At 47.2% G+C, this 21318-nt stretch overlaps 1 protein-coding gene across 4 annotated transcripts; it reads left to right on the top strand.

Moving 5' to 3' along the window:
• The first annotated feature begins 664 nt into the window (after window positions 1–664).
• On the top strand, window positions 665–15909 carry lzic (leucine zipper and CTNNBIP1 domain containing). 4 transcript variants are annotated; one of them, XM_072477907.1, is made up of 7 exons: window positions 665–786; window positions 5091–5191; window positions 8446–8581; window positions 10364–10462; window positions 12790–12885; window positions 13113–13194; window positions 15622–15909. In XM_072477907.1, the coding sequence occupies exons 2-7, from the start codon at window positions 5091–5093 to the stop codon at window positions 15678–15680; spliced, it is 573 nt and encodes a 190-aa protein (XP_072334008.1). In that variant the 5' UTR covers window positions 665–786; the 3' UTR covers window positions 15681–15909. The 4 variants fall into 4 exon arrangements, with proteins under 4 accessions (XP_072334008.1, XP_072334011.1, XP_072334012.1 ...); XM_072477910.1 differs by lacking the exon at window positions 665–786 and adding an exon at window positions 1080–1339; XM_072477911.1 differs by lacking the exon at window positions 665–786 and adding an exon at window positions 1386–3264.
• Window positions 15910–21318: the final 5409 nt, after the last annotated feature.

The raw sequence follows: 21318 nt of genomic DNA, 5'->3' as shown, positions 1-21318 counted from the left end.
TGTTCTAGTACACTGAGGGACAATTCAGAATGTCCAATTCACCTAACAAGCACGTCATTCAGGAATTGTGGGAGGAAACCGGAGCACCCGGAGGAAACCCACGCAGACACGGGGAGAACGTGCAGACTCCGCACAGACAGTGACCCAAGCCAGGAATTCAACCCGGCTCCCTGGTGCTGTGAACAGCACCAGTGCTGAGCACTGTGCTAATGTGCTCCCCCCATCCTCAACCCTCCCTCCCCCGATTGCTCAAGCCCCGGTGATTAGGGGTCTGGACAGAGTAGGACAGGTAGAAGCTGTTCCCATTGACAGGAGGATTTCAAACCAGACATCAAATTCGGCAAAAGAAGCAGAGATGCCAAGAGGAAAGATGTCTTTATGCAGCGAGCGATTAGGTGTCTGGAATGCACTGCCTGAGAGTGGGGTGCAGGCAGATTCAGTCGTGGCTTTCAGAAGTCCAATTCAATATTTATCTCAAAAGAAACAATTTGTGGGGAGAGGGCGGGAGAGTAGCTCTTAGAGAATGAGCATGGACTCGATGGGCTGAATGGCCTCTGTCTGTGCTTTAACCATTCCATGATCCTAAGAGTGAATGCTGGATGAGGAAGCATTCGTAGAGTGGTGGTGGAATGGGGCTCACTCAAACCTGGGGGGCAGAAGATGAGGTTGCGATGTTCCGACGGACCGGGGTCGAGTGGGACACAGGAAGAGGCTGGTGCTCTGCAGCTGATTGGGCGAAGGGACCGGAAGTGGGTCCGTCGCCAGGCGGGTCCCCCAGTCGGAGAGGTGAGTACGGGCGGGGCGCGTCGGGCCTCCGGGGTGGGGGTGCTCAGGGTGAGCTCCCGCCTCCCCTCAGCAGCTCCGGCTGCCGGAGCCGCCCCCACCCCCACCCCCAGGCTGAAAGGGTGATGGTGGGGCTGGGAGATCAGCCTGGAGCTGGGTGACTGGGGGGAGGAGAAACAAGGGACCCCCTGGGGAGAGGGGGTGAAATGAGGAGGAGGGAGAGGAGAGGAGGGGAGGGGAGGGGAGGGGAGTGGTCTGCGTGAGCGAGATTTAAATAATTGCTTTATAATAATCTCTAAATGCCCAAATTTCCTGAAAAACAGGGTCCCCGATGCCCTGCAGTGGATGGAGTCAACACTGTGAAATAAAGTGCAATTGGTCAGCCGAGCGGAGACCCAGTTGGGCAGATTGGCCTGATACGGCGCAGTTCAGAACAACCATGGAACGGTGACTGCGCAGAACAAAGAAATGTACAGCACAGGAACAGGCCCTTCGGCCCTCCAAGCCCGTGCCGACCATGCTGCCAGACTAAACTACAATCTTCTACACTTCCTGGGTCCGTATCCCTCTAGTCCCATCCTATTCATGTATTTGTCAAGATGCCCCTTAAATGTCACTATTGTCCCTGCTTCCGCCACCACCTCCGGCAGCGAGTTCCAGGCACCCACTACCCTCTGTGTAAAATAAACTTGCCTCGTACATCTACTCTAAACCTTGCCCCTCGCACCTTAAACCTATGCCCCCTAGTAATTGACCCCTCTACGCTGGGGAAAAGTCTCTGACTATCCACTCTGTCTATGCCCCTCATAATTTTGTAGACCTCTATCAGGTTGCCCCTCAACCTCCGTCGTTCCAGTGAGAACAAACCGAGTTTAATCAACCACTCCTCATAGCTAATGCCCTCCATACCAGGCAACATTCTGGTAAATCTCTTCTGCACCCTCTAAAGCCTCCACATCCTTCTGGTAGTGTGGCGACCAGAATTGGACACTATACTCCCAGGTGTGGCCTCACTAAGGTTCTATACAGCTGCAACATGACTTGCCAATTCTTATACTCAATGCCCCGGCCAATGAAGGCAAGCATGCCGTATGCCTTCTTGACTACCTTCTCCACCTGTGTTGCCACTTTCAGTGACCTGTGGACCTGTACTCCTAGATCTCTCTGACTGTCAATACTCTTGAGGGTTCTACCATTCACTGTATATTCCCTACCTGCATTAGACCTTCCAAAATGCAATACCTCTCATTTGTCTGGATTAAACTCCATCTGCCATCTCTTCGCCCAAGTCTCCAAACAATCTAAATCCTGCTGTATCCTCTGACAGTCCCCATCACTATCCACAATTCCATCAACCTTTGTGTCGTCTGCAAACTTACTAATCAGACCAGTTACATTTTCCTCCAAATCATTTATATATACTACAAACAGCAAAGGTCCCCGCACTGATCCCTGCGGAACACCACTAGTCACAGCCCTCCAATTAGAAAAGCATCCTTCCATTGCTACTCTCTGCCTTCTATGACCTAACCAGTTCTGTATCCACCTTGTCAGCTCACCCCTGATCCCGTGTGACTTCACCTTTTGTACCAATCTACCATGAGGGACCTTGTCAAAGGCCTTACTGAAGTCTATATAGACAACATCTACTGCCCTACCTGCATCAATCATCTTTGTGACCTCCTCGAAAAACTCTATCAAGTTAGTGAGATACGAACTCCCCTTCACAAAATGAAAATGAAAATTGCTTATTGTCACAAGTAGGCTTCAAATGAAGTTACTGTGAAAAGCCCCTAGTCGCCACATTCCAGCGCCTGTTCGGGGAGGCTGTTACGGGAACCATGCTGCCTCTCACTAATACGTCCACTTGCTTCCAAATGGGAGTAGATCCTGTCTCGAAGAATTCTCTCCAGTAATTTCCCTACCACTGAAGTAAGGCTCACCGGCCTGTAGTTCCCTGGATTATCCTTGCTACCCTTCTTAAACAGAGGCACAACATTGGCTATTCTCCAGTCCTCCGGGACATCACCTGAAGACAGTGAGGATCCAAAGATTTCTGTCAAGGCCTCAGCAATTTCCTCTCCAGCCTCCTTCAGTATTCTGGGGTAGATCCCATCAGGCCCTGGGGACTTATCCACCTTAATATTTTTCAAGAAAGGAGGCCATTCTGCCCGTCACCTCCGTGCTGGCTCTCCAGAAGCGTTGTGGCGTTGCAATCCTTTTAGCTTCAGAAGATTATCCAGCCTTTTGACAGCCGCTATCGATTGTGCCTCCACCGTGCTCAGGCCGTGCACTCCACATCCCGACCGCCCACTGTGCAAAAAGGGTTTTCTTCACGTTGTCATCGCTCCTTTTGCCGTTCGCCTCAAATCGGTGCCCTCTGGGTCGAAACCCTTCCACCAATGGGAGTAGTTTCTGTCTGTCCACCCTTGATTTGAACATCTCAAGTAACTTATGTCCTGAGGGGGTGCTGCCCTTGAGGTGAGATATTTTGTCCGACTTCCTTGAACAGTTTGGTATGAGATCATAAAATAAATAGGCGCTAGTGTGGGACATTCGGCCCTTGGAGCTTGCTCCACCATTCAACATGGCTGACCTACCTCAATTCACATTTCTGCACTATCCCCGAAGCCCTTGGTACCTTTGCCTTGGCTGACACAAGACATCCACAGCAAGCACTTTACCTGGAGCTTTGATACGTCCAAGCGAGCCTCAGGAGGGCAGAGGAAACACTTCAAGAACACCCTGAAAACCTCCTTAGAAAAAGTGCAACAGCCTCACCGACACCTGGGAATCCCTGGCCCAGGACCACCCAAAGTGAAGGAGCTGAACACTTTGGGTTTCATCGCCGGAAGCAACCTGAAGCCAAGTGTCGACAGCAAAAGGAATGTGTGGCAAACCGGGGCACCCCACCCACCAGCTCCTCCAACCACCATCTGCCTCACCCGTGACAGAGACTGTAGGTCGCTCATTGGACTCCTCAGCCACCTGAGAACTCATTTTTAGTGTGGAAGTAAGTCATCCTTGACTCCGAGGGACGGCCTAAGAAGAATAACTCTCTTTGGTGCACCCAATGACAGTGAATTCACAGTTCTTGGATCGAAAACCCCAAAGATGCTGTGCAAGTCCAGGTTGACTGCCAATAATTCTGTACCCGTCAGAGCCTCCAAAGTCAGGAGTGTGGGTCAGCGACATGGCAGCGTTTCTCAGGCTGGAAAAGATTAAGTTCGCCTTGAGAGGCTGAATTCAGGGGTTTTCCCGGATGTGTCAACCGTTCATCAACTTCTTCAATGAAAATTGAATGTCAGCAGCAAAGGGGGGGGGAAGGGTGGAAAATGGGAGGCATGGTAGTGTAAGACAAGGACAGGGAACTTCGTATACCGGTAATTAGGAAATAGGGCGGGGGTAGTAGGGGATGTTATTTTTATGTTTTTTGCGTGTGCCGACCCCCTCGGTTGTGTAAGAAATGTTAAAGTGTTAAAACTGTGAAAATTTACAAATGCTTCAAAAAAGTACCTTCTAAAAAAAAAAAAAAAATTCTGTACCCATCCCCAGGGCTTACACTCCTATGCTTTTTTTTTACTGGCTAGGATCACTAACGATCAGACTGAACAATCTTAAATAAACTTCAATTATATAATTTAAAAAAAAATTTAGAGTACCCAATTCTTTTTTTCCAATTAAGGGGCAATTTAGCATGGCCAATCCACCTACCCTGCACATCTTTGGGTTGTGGGGGTGGAACCCACGCAAACACTGGGAGAATGTGCAAACTCCACACGGACAGTGACCCGGGGCCGGGATGGAACCTGGGACCTCTGCGCCGTGAGGCTGCAGTGCTAACCCACTGCACCACCGTGCTGCCCTATTAAGAATTTAACTTAAAAGATGAACTATTTCCCCCAAAAAATGCATTTCTAGACGCTGGACCTGTTAATTGTATCATTCGATTTCAACCTGGGACTATCTGACTGATAAATTTACAACACAGAATAGGCAGTTGAGCCCACAATGCCAGGGCCCATGTTCCAGATGAGCTCTGCATGAGATCTTCCAACTGCAGTGCAGGACAGAACTGTACCTGTAAAGAGCTGAGTTGCTACTTCCTGCCAGATTAAATGCCTTTTCCAAAAGAGATGTACTTTACTGCTCTCACTAGAAGCAACATAAAATCTGAAAAATACTTTACTGCTCAACACAGTAATTTGCAGACACATTTATTAAATATTTCCCATATTATTTAACAATTGCTGGAGCATTTGGATTTATTAGGGATAATCCCTGTTTGTCTTGAATTCAATATAAAGATGGCATCACGAGGGAAGAGCGAGACAAGCAAACTGAAGCAGAATTTAGAGGAGCAGATGGACAGATTGATGCAACAGTTAAAGGATCTTGATGTCTGCAGGTACAGTACAGGAACAGTCAAAATCTTATCTTTCAGTTTTAACTTTTTTTCCTCCTCTCTGATCCTTCGTGTGAAAATGTACTGTTCATGAATGCTGCCATGGATGGCAAAGTACCCAATTCTTTTTTTCAATTAAGGGGCAATTTAGCATGGCCAATTCACCTACCCTGCACATCTTCTTAGGTTGTGAGGGTGAGACCCACGCAGACACGGGGAGAATGTGCAAACTCCACACGGACAGTGACCCGGGGCCAGGATCGAACCCAGGTCCTTGGCGCCGTGAGGCAGCAGTGCTTTTTTTAAAAAAAGAATTTAGACTACCCAATTCATTTTTTCCAATTAAGGGGGAATTTAGTGTGGCCAATCCATCTAACCTGCACATCTTTGGGTTGTGGGGGCGAAACCCACGCAAATTCGAGGGGTGGCACATGACACAGTGGTTAGCATTGCTGCCTTGGGCACTAAGGACCCAGGTTCGAATCCTGGCCCTGGGTCACTGTCCGTGCGGAGTTTGCGCATTCTCCCCGTGTCTGCGTCGGTTTCACCCCCACAACCCAAAGATGTGCAGGGTAGGTGGATTGGCCACGCTAAATTGCCCCTTAATTGGGAAAAAGAAATCATTGGGTACTCTAAATTTAAAAGAAAAAGAGTGTGCAAACTCCACACAGACAGTGACCCAGGGCCGGGATCGAACCTGGGACCTCGGCGCCGTGAGGCCGCAGTGCTAACCACTGGGCCACCACGCTGCCCGGAGACAGCAGTGCTAACCACTGCGCCACCGTGCCATGGAGTTTTTAACATCGGATAGCTATAGATGTGTAGCATTTCTATAGTGCCTTTCACATAATAAAACATCCCTCAGATGTTCCACAGGAGCGTAATCTGACCAGAATTGACACCTATCTGAAGCAGGAGACATTAAAGACAAGTGACCAAAGAGGCAGATTTTAAACCCGAGAGGTAGAGTGATTTGGGGAGAGGATTGCAGAGCGTTGGACCTACGCATTGAAGGTGCAGAATAAAACTGTTGTGTGCATCACTTGGCAGTGGGGGCAACTGCTCAAACTAATCCCCATGAAACCTCATGTGCTGAGATGAATGATAGTTACCACTGGTACCTGATCTTAAAGGACATTGACAAACTAAATGGAAAGGTACCACTGTAAATACAGAGGCAATGCTCAAAAATCCAAACACTCTTTCTCAAATATTTCACACTAGATATAACATCAAGTGATGGTCGGTCATTGATAATTCCATAAATTTGTGCTTTAATAAAATTGGTTTCGGTATGGATGATTATGAAAAGAAGAATTTTTGCAGTCCGTGTGTGGTGGAGTGGGTGCACCAGCTCATAGAAAATCGGTGCAGGAGTAGGCCACTTGGCCCTTCGAGCCTGCACCACCATTCAATATGATTATGGGCTGGTTTAGCTCAGTGGGCTGGACAGTTGGTTTTGATGCAGAACAAGGCCAGCAGCGCGGGTTCAATTCCCGTACCAGCTTACCCGAACAGGCGCCGGAATGTGGCGACTAGGGGCTTTTCACAGTAACTTCATACTTGTGACAATATAATATTATATATATTATGCAAATTCAATATCCCACTCCAACTTTCTCTCCATGCCCCATTGATCCCTTTAGCCCCACGGGCCACGTCCAGCTCCCTCTTGAATATATCCAACGAACCAGCCCCAACAGCTTTCTGTGGGAGAGAATTCCACAAATTCACAACTCTCTGAAAGAAGAAGTTCTTCCTCATCTCAGTCCTGATTGGTTGACCCCTTATTCTTAGGCTGTGACCCCTAGTTCTGGACATCCAACATCGGGAACATTTTTTCCCGCATCTAGCCTGTCCAGTTTCATCAAGATTTTACATGTTTCCACGAGATCCCCTCTCATTCTTCTACCATGTTTTAGGACAAGAATGCTCAGCACCGAATGAGTTCTTGATCCTCGCTGAAGTAGTTGTAAGGCAGAAGGGGAGAGGAAGTGCAACATCCGGTCAGTCCCAGAATGTCTCCCCAGGCGTCCTTGTGACCAGTCTGTGTAGCGGGGCAGAGCTCTGTTTACAGCCCCTCTTCACCATGGGTTGGTGCACAGCAGAGCTCCGCTTGATTCAAACAACAGCTGCAAATGAGCTCCGTGTAAAACCAAAGTTGGAACCAAAAAGATTTCTCTTGCGACCATTGGAGTGAATTGTTTGATCATTCCATAGAGAAGCTTAACATGGTGCAGGAAAGATAGAACAAAGGATGTGTGGTGAATAGAAGGATGAGCAAACCTTAAAAAGAGGGAGAAAGTTTATTTCGAAAACAAAAAAGATTAGAATCTGACAATCAGATGTTATACTCACACACAATCCTCATACAAATTACAACCAGAATTAGATGTTCGAATAGAAGCAACTTTGTTTAAAAATTCTGGGATCAGCATGTAGGTTGATGGGGTATTTGTACTGTGCTTGTTGCATGTTTGTTGGTATTTACATGAGAATCGGTTGCAAAGAGAACCATTTCCTTATTTGGGAGAGCAAATTGTTCTGTAGCTACGTAATGCTCGGCTGCACGGTGGTGCAGTGATTAGCACTGCTGCCTCACGATGTCGAGGACCCGGGTTCGATCCCGGACCCGGGTCACTGTCCGTGTGGAGTTTGCACATTCTTCCCGTATCTGTGTGGGTTTCGCCCCCACAACCCAAAGATGTGCAGGATAGGTGGATTGGCCACAAATTGCCCCTTAATTGGGGAAAAAAATGATTGGGTACTCTAAATTTAAAACAAAATGCTATGTAATGCCCTCCAATCGAGTCCCAAGTTTAATCCCAGCTCTGGGCTGAGTTGCTTGATCTCATTGGGTCGGCTGTAAAGCGCATCACAATTGGCTGCTGGGTTACTGAGTTCAGAAAGGAAAGAATGATCACGGGTTATCCCCAAAACTTCCTCCAGCTGCCTCGCAACAATTTTCCCAACAGCGGTTGTGATCCGCCTATAGTTCATTACCTTGAATGCCAGTAGTTGTTAAAGCTCACCAACAATCAAGATAAATGAGGATCCTCAGTACCTAACCCCAATGAAAAATTCTACACCGTCTGTAGAGGAGGAGACCGGAGGAGGAAATCAGTCCTATGAAATAATCCATGGAACACTTAAAGCTCTGTATCCAAAGGTGGAGGGGTCGATGTGAATGCCTGCTATGTATATCTGAAGTTTGATGTCTGCTTATTGATATACTTTCTGCCCCATCCCCGTTGCAGAGAGGATCTCGAGCCAGAAGAATATGAAGAAACAAAACAAGAAACATTGGAACAGCTGAGTGAATTCAACGAGTCACTGAAGAAAATCATGACTGGCAATATGACGTTAGTTGATGAACTCAGCGGGATGCAGCTTGTAAGATATAGAGCTGACGAGTTTGTATTTGTTTCAAGCAGGAACTGTCGCATTCAGCTCGTGTCAACGCCCTCTCCTCCCTGGGAGCAGCAGCTCCTCCCATCAGCAGCCTTAAACTTCAGTTACCTCCTTGAGAAAAACAGAATGCATCAGAGAATCCCTACAGTGCAGAAGTAGACCAGTTGCCCCATTGAGTCAACATCGACCCTCTGAAACAGCATCCCACACCCCCGCCCTATCCCTGTAACCCCATAACCCCACTTAACCTTTGGACACTAAGGGGCAACATAGCATGGCCAAGCAACCTAAACTGCACATCTTTGGACTGCGGGAGGAAACCAACGCAGACACGGGTAAAACGTGCAAACTCCGCACAGATAAGTCACCCCGAGTCCGGAATTGAACCCGGGTCCCTGGCGCTGTGAGGCAGCCGTGCTAACCACTGTGCCACCCTGCTGTACTGGAAACACTCAGCAGGTCTGGCAGCACCTGTGGAGCAGAAAACATTTAACCTTTCTTCAGAGTTGGAAGAAATTAGAGATTTAAAGTTCATAGGCAAACTCGCAGACAGGCAACAAAAAGCGTCCAATATTTAGCTTTTATTCTGGATTTCCAGAATCTGCAGTATTTTGCGTCTGCTGAATCTCCTTCTGTGATCTGGTATCAATTTTAGTCTTGATACATCCCTGGGAAGCATCTTCTGACATTTTCCCACATTAAAGACTATGTCAATGCAAGTTGTAATTCCCATTCGTTCGTTGCTCCCTCCCAGCCCGGCGTCACCGTTAGCCAGACGGAATAGTTACCGGCCTTGTCAGAGATGCTGTTTGAATCGGAGATTCAACTGAGTTGGGTTTGAGGTTCTACCTCCCGGTTGGCAGTTCAGTGCTGCAGGCACTGGGCTGATTTAATATTTTGTATTTCCTTTCTGTTTTCCTGGATATCTTGTGACGGAAATAGAAAGCAGGCTGATCAAAACTTTTCCTGGGTGCAGTGCTTTGATTGCGTACAGGATTTGCCTTCTGCAGTATTGACTTTATACAGCACAACAGCATCGGATATGAACTGGGGAAGTCGCTTAACTGTGATTTTCGAGCACGAGTTACATGTACTTTCTGCCGATGCATCACACCGAAGCACAAGCAATTTTACGAAAGGTTAATAGGGCCTGTAGCTGTGGTTAGGCTTGAGTTGAAAGAGGCTGTCAAGTAGTCTGTTACTGAATCTTGAAACTGTGTGTTCACACCTTTCTACAGACCAGCTTCGAGTGTCAGAGGGTAATGTTGAACAGAGGCTGGAGTAAAATGGAAAATTGAATGGGGTGCATGCTAACCACAGGATATAGCCCTGAAATGCAGTCAGGCAGCAAACCAGGTGGGTCGCCTTAGTGCCAGTCCTGTAGAGCTAACCAGGAGATGTTCGGGTTCAGATTGCACTCTTGCCGGACTGGAGCCTGAGCTTGGCTGATGGGCTTGTGGGGTAGTAAGTAAACTGGTCCAGAGTGCAGTCCCCCTGCCCATACGGTAACATCCCTGCTCAAGAATGGTCTCCTTGTGGCTGCCGCATCCCCAATCTTGCAATTAAACGCGGATTATCTCCAGCCTATTTTCTTGTGTGTTATCCAGCACAAACATGTGGGTGGAACCTAATTCCTGCAGCTCTGAGGGAATTGTATTTGGACCGATTATTGGCGCCCCTCGATCAGGTTTGTTTTTGTGACTGCTTTTGCGGAAGTGTTTGATTTTTTTTTTTTCTTCCCCCCCCGCCCTTTCTCTTTGGCAGGCAATCCAAGCAGCTATTAGTCAGGCCTTTCAAACTCCGGAGGTTATCCAAATGTTTGCAAAGAAACAGCCGGGACAGTTGCGGACTAGACTGGCAGAGGTAAGCACCCCACAGTGCTTAGATTAATCTGCAGAAAGGTTCCGCAGTGCCATTGACATTCGTGAATACGTAAATATGAAGGTTAAAGTCAAGACAGATGGTGTCACAGCCGATGGTTATTCAATATTTGCCCACCATGTTATTGCCTTAACCCTTTCAGCCCTGTACTAGTTTCGTAATCTCACAAGATTTCATTCTTAAGTTCCGGTGGATAATGTTAACTGAAAGGTAGGGGTGCAGTCATTATAAAACATCTAGTTCGCTTTTTCTGTGTTCACTATTTTCCTTTCAGTTCAGGTGGCTGAGCAGCTCCTGGAGAAGCCCAAATTGTGGCTTTCTTCACAATTCATTCCCAAGCAGGTACGGCAAGTGTTTGTGTCCATTCCCGAGAAGCTGGCAGTGACCAGCCACCTTGAACACAGCGGAGTGGCTTGCTCGGCCAATTCAAGCACGATGCTGTGGGTCCAGAGTCTGATGTAGGTCGGACGGGGTAAGGGTGGCAGATTTCCTTCCCTAAAGGCCAGTGGACTAGACGTTTTTTTACACAACATTCCGAGCGCTTCCTGGTCGCCATTACTGACGCCAGCTTTTCATTCCGGATTCATTCAATTGATTGAATTGAAATTTCTCCCAGCTACCGAGGTGGGATTCCAACTCTGATCGCTAAATCCATAGCCCAGGTCTCTGAATTGCTCGTCCATAACCACCCTGCTCCCCCAGTTCACTGAGGAGCATATATGATAGCTGCATTGAATTGTGTTAGATTTGTTACTGATTTGGTGTCCGATTTATTTTCCCCTAACTTTCATTTCCTGTCTGTTGAAGGGACTGACGCTTGCTCGGCTTTTAAACCAGTTTTAAATAATTAATAAAGTAGCTACACTTCACACAAGTACCCAGTAGCCACGTCTTGTCACTGGGCTAGTAATCCAGAGGCCACGACTGATGGTCCGGACATACGAGTTCAAATCCGAGCATGGCAGCTGATGCAATTTAAATTCAATTAATCCATTTCCCACTGGAACGACGGAGGTTGAGGGGCGACCTGATAGAGGTCTACAACATTATGAGGGGCATAGGCAGAGTGGATAGTCAGAGGCTTTTCCCCAGGGTAGAGGGGTTACTTACTAGGGGGCATAGGTTTAAGGTGCGAGGGGCACGGTTTAGAGTAGATGTACGAGGCAAGTTTTTTTACACAGAAGGTAGTGGGTGCCTGGAACTCGCTGCCGGAGGAGGTGGTGGAAGCAGGGACGATAGTGACATTTAAGGGGCATCTTGACAAATACATGAATAGATAGATAGAATTTACAGTGCAGAAGGAGGCCATTCGGCCCATCGAGTCTGCACCGGCTCTTTTGAAAGAGCACCCTACCCAAGGTCAACACCTCCACCCTATCCCCATAACCCAGTAACCCTACCCAACACTAAGGGCAATTTTGGACACTAAGGGCAATTTAGCATGGCCAATCCACCTAACCTGCACATCTTTGGACTGTGGGATGAAACCCAAGCACCCGGAGGAAACCCACGCAGACACGGGGAGGATGTGCAGACTTAGAAATAGGATGGGAATAGAGGGATACGGACCCAGGAAGTGTAGAAGATTGTAGTTTAGTCGGGCAGCATGGTCGGCACGGGCTTGGAGGGCCGAAGGGCCTGTTCCTGTGCTGTACGTTTCTTTGTTCTTTGTTTTATTTAAAATCTGGAATTAAAAGCTAATTTCATTAATAATGAAACCGCAGGATTGTCCCCTCTGGTTCACTAATGTCCTCTTGGGGAAGGAAGTCTGCCATCCTTTCCCTGCCTGGCCTGCATGTAACTCCAGACCCACCGCGATGTGGTTGACTTGACTGCCCTCTGAAATATCAGGGAGCCACTCCGATGCACCACTGCCTGCTCCAGGACAAATAAGGGTGGGCAATGAATGCTAGGCTTGCCAGCACTGCTCACCTTCCAAGAATGAATGTCAGTGTCAAGCCAGACGTCGGCCTGCCTTTGTGTTTATACATGCACAATTTTTATTTGGATCACTGGATGCAGATTTAACAATCTGCCTTCCATTGTGGAGCAATGCTCAGGTCAATAGCAGCATCACAGCTGTGACAGAGACCAGGAAGCAAACATTGCCGCTTCCACACTGTGTAGTTCAGTGAACACATCTCTTTACCAACAGTCCTGGAGGGGAAACGTCAGAGAATCTGCTTTTGACAGCCGTTCTCGGGGAATATGAGCACATTTTGGAAGATGCCGTGCTCGTGATGTCAGTGCAATGTAATTGTTGTAAATATTTCTTAAACGTCCAGCTTTGCATTACTATGTTCCTTCAGATGGAGAGGGATGTAATAGTGGGAAAACTGTCCAGGGACGTCTACACGCAGCAGAAGATTGAGGTGCTGACAGCCCTGAAGAAGCTGGAAGAAAAGGTAACACTAAAAACCAATGTTACGCCCAATAAGTTGGTGCGTACATATATTACTTGTTTTTGGTGCAGTAAGGGTTAAATGCCTGCGAAGGTGTGTGTATGCTGCTGCTGTAGTGTTTTTAAAACTCCTCGTGGTGGAATGCATAAGCTATCATTGCCATGCAGAATGTGATTCTAGGCTCCTTTTGAGAATGCAGAAAATAATTAACTTTCTGGTTCGTCACTCAGCTTACACCAGAGGAAGAAGCTTTTCTCTTGACAAATGTGAGTGCCGCCCTCAGCCAGTTTGAGAAAGTTTCCCGAGGCCTTGGTAAGTCTGAATCGCCCTGCGTCTCATAACCGTATTGTTAAATTGTGCAGCTTAGCAGAATGAATTGTGGGGAAATTCCGAAGTGTAGAGGAAGCGAGCAGTGTCGTACACCCCCACCTGGAGATTCCCCTCCGAGTCGCTCACCTTTCTGCCTTGGAGACATATCGGCCGTTCCGTCACTGTCGCCGGGTCAAAATCCTGGCGCTCCCTCCCTAACAGCACTGTGGGTGTACCTACACCTCAGGGACTGCAGCGGTTGAAGAAGGCGGCTCACCCCCACCTTCTGAAGGGCAATTAAGAATGGGCAATAAATGCCGGCCCAGCCAGCAACGTCCACATCCCGTAAATGAATAAAGAAAAAAAATTATTTAAAAAACATTGTTTGCGTTAAGCGGTTATTTTGCTGAACCTTTTTTTGCTTGCTGATTTTTTTTTTTTTGCTTCCTGCTTTTTCTCTTTCCAGTTGTTGATGGAAGTGTGTCCCCACTGGTGGCAGGAACCCCTCATGCCTGAATCGAGTGGTCAATATTCAGTCTTTGAACAGATTATCCTGCCACCAAAGTATCCAGTCCAATCCAAGTCTGGTTTGGACTTTAGTGCGACATTTGCGCTCCCGGCGTGGGTTGTTGGATGGCAGTGCAGAGCAGCGTCCCCTCCCCTCCCAAAACATTCTAATTGCCACCTCAGCCGAGAACTGCAGACTCATTGGGGAATTAAAGCTGGCCTGGACACTCAGTATTGTTGGGCTGTTAAAGTGCCGGGCTGTGCAGACTCCGATGGGCCAAAAGGCCTCCTTCTGCACTGCAGCAATTGTACGGTTCTATATGACATGGAGTACGTGTCAGTCGTGGCACAGTTGGTGGCACACTCGCTTCAGAGAAATAAGTTTGCGGGTTCAAGACCCACAAAAAGAGTTACACTGACCAGGAGCGGGGAACTCTGGCTCACTTTTGTTTCCTTTCCGGTGTGGGAGCACTGAGGCAGTTCAATGGAAGGAAAATATCCAACTGTTGGTGCCCCTAATTGCCTCAGGCACATCAGGTCTCAAGCTGACGTACGGTAGGTGACGGTGATCCTGCCAGGGACTGAAATCCAGATTCTGATGGTGCAACTATGAACAAAAACGGCACATAACTTAGGTAGAAATAGATCTTTCCCGATACTTTAAACTAGTTTATGAAGATAGAATTAATTGGTCAAAAAATTAAAATGGCACCAAGTTAAATCCATAACAGGTTGTCAACTAAAAATTAAACAATTATGCAACGTTACCAGTGAATCTTGTAGTTTTGCATCTGTTGGTATTATAATCAAAAAATGATAGTGAAACCTTGTGTATGTATATTCTCGGAAAAAGCAGCTCCTGACAGCGAGATCAATGTTTAAATTTTTGCATTTGGTATTTATTCCCATCTCCACTGAGCTGCTGGCGTTGAGATGGGATGTCAGCCTGCAAAGGGAGGTAGAGGCACCCACGGTGGCTAGCAGCCAGCTCAGAGCCGAAGAAGCAGAGATCTGGGCACAAGTTACCCCCGTCATCCCTCTGGCCTCGTCCCATGGGAATGATCCAGGTGCACCTCGTGAGAGTGGGAAAAGATATAAAGGAGCTCGGATCACCAAATAAATGGGGCAAATGCCTGAATCATAAGCAGCATATGAACAGTGGTTAGCACTGCTGTCTCACAACGCCAGGGACCCGGGTTCAATTCTGGCCTTGGGTGACTGTCTGTGTGGAGTTTGCGTGGGTTTCCTTCGGGTGCTCTGGTTTCCTCCCGCAGTCCAAAGATGTGCAGGTTAGGTGGGGTTACGGGGATAGGACGGGAAAGTAGGCCCAGGTAGGGTACTCTTTAAGAGGGTCGGTGCAGACTCCGATGGGCCAAAAGGGCTCCTTCTGCACTGTAGGAGTTGTACGGTTCTATATGACATGGAGTACATGTCAGTCGTGGCACAGTTGGTGGCACAGTCGCTTCTGAGAAATAAGGTTGTGGGTTCAAGACCCACTCTAGGGCCTGAGCACAACAGTCAAGGCTGACACTCGTGCAGAGCTGAGGGAGTGCTGCACTGTTGCAAGTGCAATCTTTTGGATGAGGTGTTAAAATGAAGCCTCATTTGGCTGGTAGGCTGGTTGTAAAAGAACCCAAGGTACTATTTTGAAGAAGGGCTGGGGAGCTATCCCAGGTGTCCTGCTCAATATTTACTCCTCAATCGACAGCACAAAGCAGGTTATCTGGTCACTATCACATGTAAATCAGCTGCTGTGTTTCCTACATTGTCGTAGTGACTAGGCTACGAAAGAATTGAATTGGTTGTAAAGTTCTTTGAAACATACAGTGGTCATGAAAAGAGTTACTTTTTCTTTAATGTTAGGAAACCTTTTGAACTAACTCAATCACTGCAATAAGAAAGTGTATTTTTCTAACCTTTCAGGAACTGGAGATAAAGTCCTCGCTCTTGCCTATTCTGGAGTGGAAATCACCAAGAAGTGAGGAGTGATTTACGATCCCATTTTCCGTAGACCATCCCAGATTTGTTGTTTACATTTTAATGTCTTGTTTGTTTTCGGTTTAAACTGAACAAAATGTAAAATCAGAATAGAACTTGTAAATATGTTCTTTGTATGCACAACCTTTCCAAATCTTTCTGTATGTATTCAGCTTCAAACACTCGCACTTTGAATCATCTTTCTTTATAAAATAAAATCCATCTTTCTGTGTATCCCCATTCATCATTGGTTCTTTCCTAACCAGGAGAAACTGAACTTGTGTTGCGACGCCCAAATCTTTTGCTGCTCAAGTCTTGCACAGATGTTACGGGGCAGCACGGCGGCGCTGCGGTTAGCACAGCTGCCACCCCGCACCGATACTCGGGTTCGATCCCGGCCACGGGGTCACTCTCCGTGTGGAGTTTGTACATTCTCCCCATGTCTGTGTGGGTCTCACCCCCACAACCCAAAGATGTGCAGGTTAGGTGGATTGGCCACGCTAAATTGTCCCTCAATTGGATAAAAAGAATTGGGTACTTTAAATTTATTTTTAAAATTCTTGCACAGATTTTGCCTACCGATAGATCATGGTAGACAGTAACTTCATTGCAGTGTTAATGTAAGCCTACTTGTGACAATAAAGATTATTATTAAATTATCATTATTAAAAGGAGAAACTCACCAAGGTTCCTTAGGCAGCACCTTCCAAATCCACGACTGCCACCGTTTAGAAGGATAAGAGCAGCAGATACCTGGGAACCCCACCACCTGGAGGGTCCCCTCCAGGTCACTCACTATCCTGACTTGGAAATATATTGGTCGTTCCTTCACTGTCGCTGGGGCAATGACCTGGAACTCCCTCCCTAACAGCACTGGGTGCACCTACACCACACGGGACTGCCGGGGTTCGAGAAGGCAGCTCCTCGCCACCACCTTCTCAAGGGCAATTAGGGATGGGAAACAAATGCTGGCCCAGCATGCGAGGCCCACATTCTGTGAAAGAATTAAACATATATATTTTATTTGGATAACACGATGACCATGGGCTGTTGATTTGTCCATATTTAAAAGGATGGTTCGATCGAAGAGTCCTATTGGACTCAAAACATTAAGACCTAGAATTTTCCAGCAGGTTGTGCTCTATTTAAGATTAGATCTGTTTTTGTCTGGGATGCGAAGAAGAAAATGGTTCGCCAATAGTTAAATAAATGAATTATTGTTAATTATTTTGGAAACAATTCTATTTGAAGGGAGCCTATTTTCCTTTTTTCATTGTTCAACATATTGTCTGGTGCTGGTCATAAATCAGCCACTAGATGGCGTGTGAAACTGCCCCAGGGTGTCTCTACAATCTGACTTGTTTCAACGCACCTCTTTACCCAGAGCTCAGCATCTTTCCATGGCAATGCAACTGGAGATTTGGAGGTCAGGATGTGAAATATCACAGACATAAATCAGCGACAGGGCTTCCACAATGATGCAATATTCCACTCCCAAGGTGTTCATATTATTGTGCCTTTTTCTAAACATCATTGTTTCCACCAATGTATTTTGTTCCAGTTCTTTCTCTCGCGACAGTACTGCCGACTGGTGGGGGTGTAGTTCCTGAGGCAGGAAGGCACGCAGCCTTCCCCATGGAGTCACTCTTTATTTGGAACCGGAGACTGTAAATTTAAGTTAGTTACTGGGAGGACATTAGAGGAACCTGTGTAAAAAATACCGCAAGTATGATAAACTATCTGGCCGATTTTGCCTGCCTCGTTTACACTGAGTATGTGGGATTGAAATAGACCTCTTTGTAACATCCTGTCTGTTCCCATTCTCTTCTTTTTTTTTAAAGGGGCAATTTAGCGTGGTCAATCCACCTACCCTGCACATCTTTGGGTTGTGGGGGTGAAACCCACGCAGACACGGGGAGAATGTACAAACTCCACACGGACAGTGACCTGGAGCCGGGATCGAACCCGGATCCTCGGCGCCGTGAGGCAGCAGTGATAACCACTACGCCACCGTGCTGCACCCCCCCCCCCCCCCCCCAGCCCCTCATTTCTCTCTTCGAAAAATGAGGGGGTAGCATATGGTGACCTATCACTCTATTTGGTGAACAAAGATTCCAGCACCCTGGGGCATTTTAATTGGTGAGATCTATTTATTTGTTCACAGGATGTAGGTGTCGCTGGTTCGGCCAGCATTTATTGCCCGTTCTTAATTGCCCCTTGAGAAGGTGGTGGCGAGCTGCTTTCTTGAACCGCTGCAGTCCAGATACACCCACTGTGCTGTCAGGGAGGGAGTTCCAGGATTTTGATCCAGCGACAGTGAAGGAACGGCGATATATTTCCAAATCAGAAAACCTCCAGGTGGTGGTGTTGCCCTACGTCTGCTGCCCTTGTCGTTCTAGGTGGTAGAGGTCGCGGGTTTGGACGGTGCTGTTGAAGGAGCCTTGGTGAGAGCAGTGGTGAGACAGCCATCATGAGTCAGGAAGAGTCAAGTGGAAGTTCCAGCCAATGAACAAACAACATCCCGAGTCGCGAGCGTTCTTCTGTTGCACGCCAAGGGATCGGAATCCTGCTGAGCTGAGCCTGTCTTTAGCAGAAGGGTGAGCAGTGAAGCACAGACGTTTGTGGTCTCTTGGCCAGACTGCACTGAAGAGTGGCTGGAAAATGCAGTGCAACAGTAACATGCGAAAGATTCTCATATCCTGCAGAGCAGCATAAAGGGTGTAGTGACTGTACAGGCAGGCCAAGCCTATATGTTCACCAGTAATTGCTCGGGGCTTTGGATACCTTGAGCTTCAGCAACCACCAGCTTGTCGCTGTCAGTTTGCCTGAAAAAAGCTGCTTTCCTATTCATAGATGTCACCACACCTGCTCTTGACTTTCGTCCGTCCTCATTCCGAGGGTTGGCCACACCATGGATAATATTTCTCCAATTTCAATTCTCTGCGCTCACTGCTTGGTCCATAGAGAGGCCAGTCCACATTCTGATATTATCCATCCACGTCACCTTGGCTGTTGTGCATCTTTTCCAGGGGTTCCAGGCCTTGCATTACCTCTTTTTCCAAACGCTCCCCCGTTCGCATCACATTTCCATAATACGTGAGCTTCCTCGATATCACTGCCTCAAAAATGTACCTCTTAACACCAGCTTTCTCGAGCACCCACTCCTTTGTCCGCTTGCCCGTCCAGGACACAGGTAATGTCCGTCTCAGTCCTTTCATTCCTGACGCTCTTATTTGAGGCTCGTTCTTGATGGTCCAGTTTTCACAGCTGTACATCGTCACCGGACACACAACAACTTTGTTCAGAAGATGAATATCCACTGTAGTCGAGATGCTGTGGCAACTCCATACTCGGTTCAAGAAGGCATCTCACCACTCCCTTCAGTTCACAACGCCATGACCATGATGTGGCCTAGCCTGGATTTCGTTGGTCGGCAGTCAGTGATGAGTGACGCGAGATAGCGGAAATCTCAACCAGTTCAAGCTGAGTCCCGTTAATCAGAATCTTGCAGGTCATTCCACCCATCTTCGACACGTCTGCTCTTGTTGACATTGTGTGGCGATGCCGCCGTTGGACTAGGATGGGCACAGTCTTGCAACACCATTTTAAAGTCCAACAGGTTTGTTTGGAATCACCAGCTTTTGGAGGGCAGCTCCTTCGTCGGGTGTTGTAAGACTTCTTACTTGTTGACATTGGTCAGGAGCCTGTATTTCCAGTTAATTTTAAAAAAAATTTAGAGTAGCCAATTATTTTTCTTTTCAATTAAGGGGCAATTTAGTGTGGCCAATCCACCTAGCCAGCACAATTTTGGGTTGTGGGGGTTAATCCCACGCAGACACGGGGAGAGTGTGCAAACTCCACACGGACAGTGACCCAGGGCCGGCATTCAAACCCGGGTCCTCAGCGTCGCAGTCCCAGTGCTAACCCCTGCCCTCATTTCCAGTTAATTTGATCAGAACGATTCACCAGCTCCTGTAGCTCCTCCTGCTCTGACACATTCATTGTGGCCTGAACTCTTGATAGCCCTGCCACGTGGTGTTGTTGCCTTTCCATCGGGAAAGCATTGAAGCATTGTACCTGTCAATGAGGCCTGGTTACAAAGAAGGCTAGTGGTTGGGACAGACATGGGATAGGTTGTTGAGGCAGACATGGTGTTGGATGATTTTCAGGCGTCTTCGGATCATAGGGTACAGCACTACCGTTTTGGTCATGTTTGCCCTTGTTTGGGCAGCACGGTAGCGCAGTGGGTTGGCCCGGCTGCCTCACGGCGCCGAGGTCCCAGGTTCGATACCGGCTCAGGGTCACAGTCCGTGTGGAGTTTGCACACTCTCCCCGTGTCTGCGTGGGTTTCGCCCCCACAACCCAAAGATGTGCAGGGTAGGTGGATTGGCCACGCTAAATTGCCCCTTAATTGGAAAAAATAAATTGGGTACTCTAAATTTATTTTTTGTAAAATGTTTGCCCTTGTTAGATGTCTGAAAAATAGGTTCAACAGTGGCCACATTGCACTCCAAAATGTGAAGAAATTGTTGCTCAAATACTATCGCTCATGGCTTTTTAAATCTCTAGTCATGTCCTCAGATGCCCCTTTCATGATTCTATTCAAAGTTACTCCATACATCCACTTTATTGATTTCTGACATGGTTTTAATAACCTTGGTCACGTTTCCCCTTCAACATCATTTTTTACTGCATTAAGAATGGATCAATCTCCCTCAGTGAAATGATCAGAAGCTTGAAACTGTCCTTCTTGCTCTTTGAATCTTTTCCATTACCTCTGCCTTTTTATACAAGATTTGACAAATTTGAATCTTCAAAGCTGAATTCCTTTTGCTGTTCTCGAGTGGATCGTGTCTGATGGTGTGAGAGGCTGTGCAGGTTTCTAACGCTGAATACTAAGTAGGCACAGAAAAATGTACAGAGGGGCAGAATATCCTTTATTCCCATTGTTCAACAAATAATAAAACCGTCTCAGTAATTTGTGTGTGTGTAATTTGTGTAAAAGGTGCAAAACCTGTCTTTTCAAAAATAAAATCTATTCCCAAGGTGAAAAGACAGCAAATTCATGATTTACTCAGTCAGTCTGGATGATTCCGCGTCATGGGGCATCATTAATTCATTGGAGGGGTTTGGATGCTAACGGAATGATGGAGAATTTCCCGCAGAATCCCAACCATCTTCACAGACAGGCCCCACACTGGGAGCTGTCACGATGTAATCTTGTTTCTGGCCTTTGTGCTTGACCCTATGGGTGACTGTTTATATAGCTGCAGTGCTGTTTCTCCTTTCCTGCTGTTGCTGGTAAACAAGATGCAGAATTGCAGGCATGCAGCAGATATCAACAGCAACACTTAAAACAAATGCCAGCCTGAACGCCTCTTAACAAAATGCAATATCTGCTCTCCTAGGAAATGCGGCTTCCCAACAAACAAAGATAATTAATTAGAAAAGGGAGAAGAAGGTATTAGCACCATGTTAAAAGCGTGCGTAATTTGCTCCAGCTGCAGGTGAGGTTCCTGCTGTCCTTTTGGAAAATAGTCCTTGCAATCAAGTCAATAGGTCCATTTCATGGTAGTTAATAAGCGTCAATGTTGTATCGCTCAGTGGTTTCCCTGGGCGGCACGGTAGCACAGTGGTTAGCAC

Source organism: Scyliorhinus torazame, chromosome 16 (assembly GCF_047496885.1).
Source record: "Scyliorhinus torazame isolate Kashiwa2021f chromosome 16, sScyTor2.1, whole genome shotgun sequence".
NCBI lineage: Eukaryota > Metazoa > Chordata > Chondrichthyes > Carcharhiniformes > Scyliorhinidae > Scyliorhinus > Scyliorhinus torazame.
This window is presented reverse-complemented; position numbering and strand designations above follow the sequence as displayed.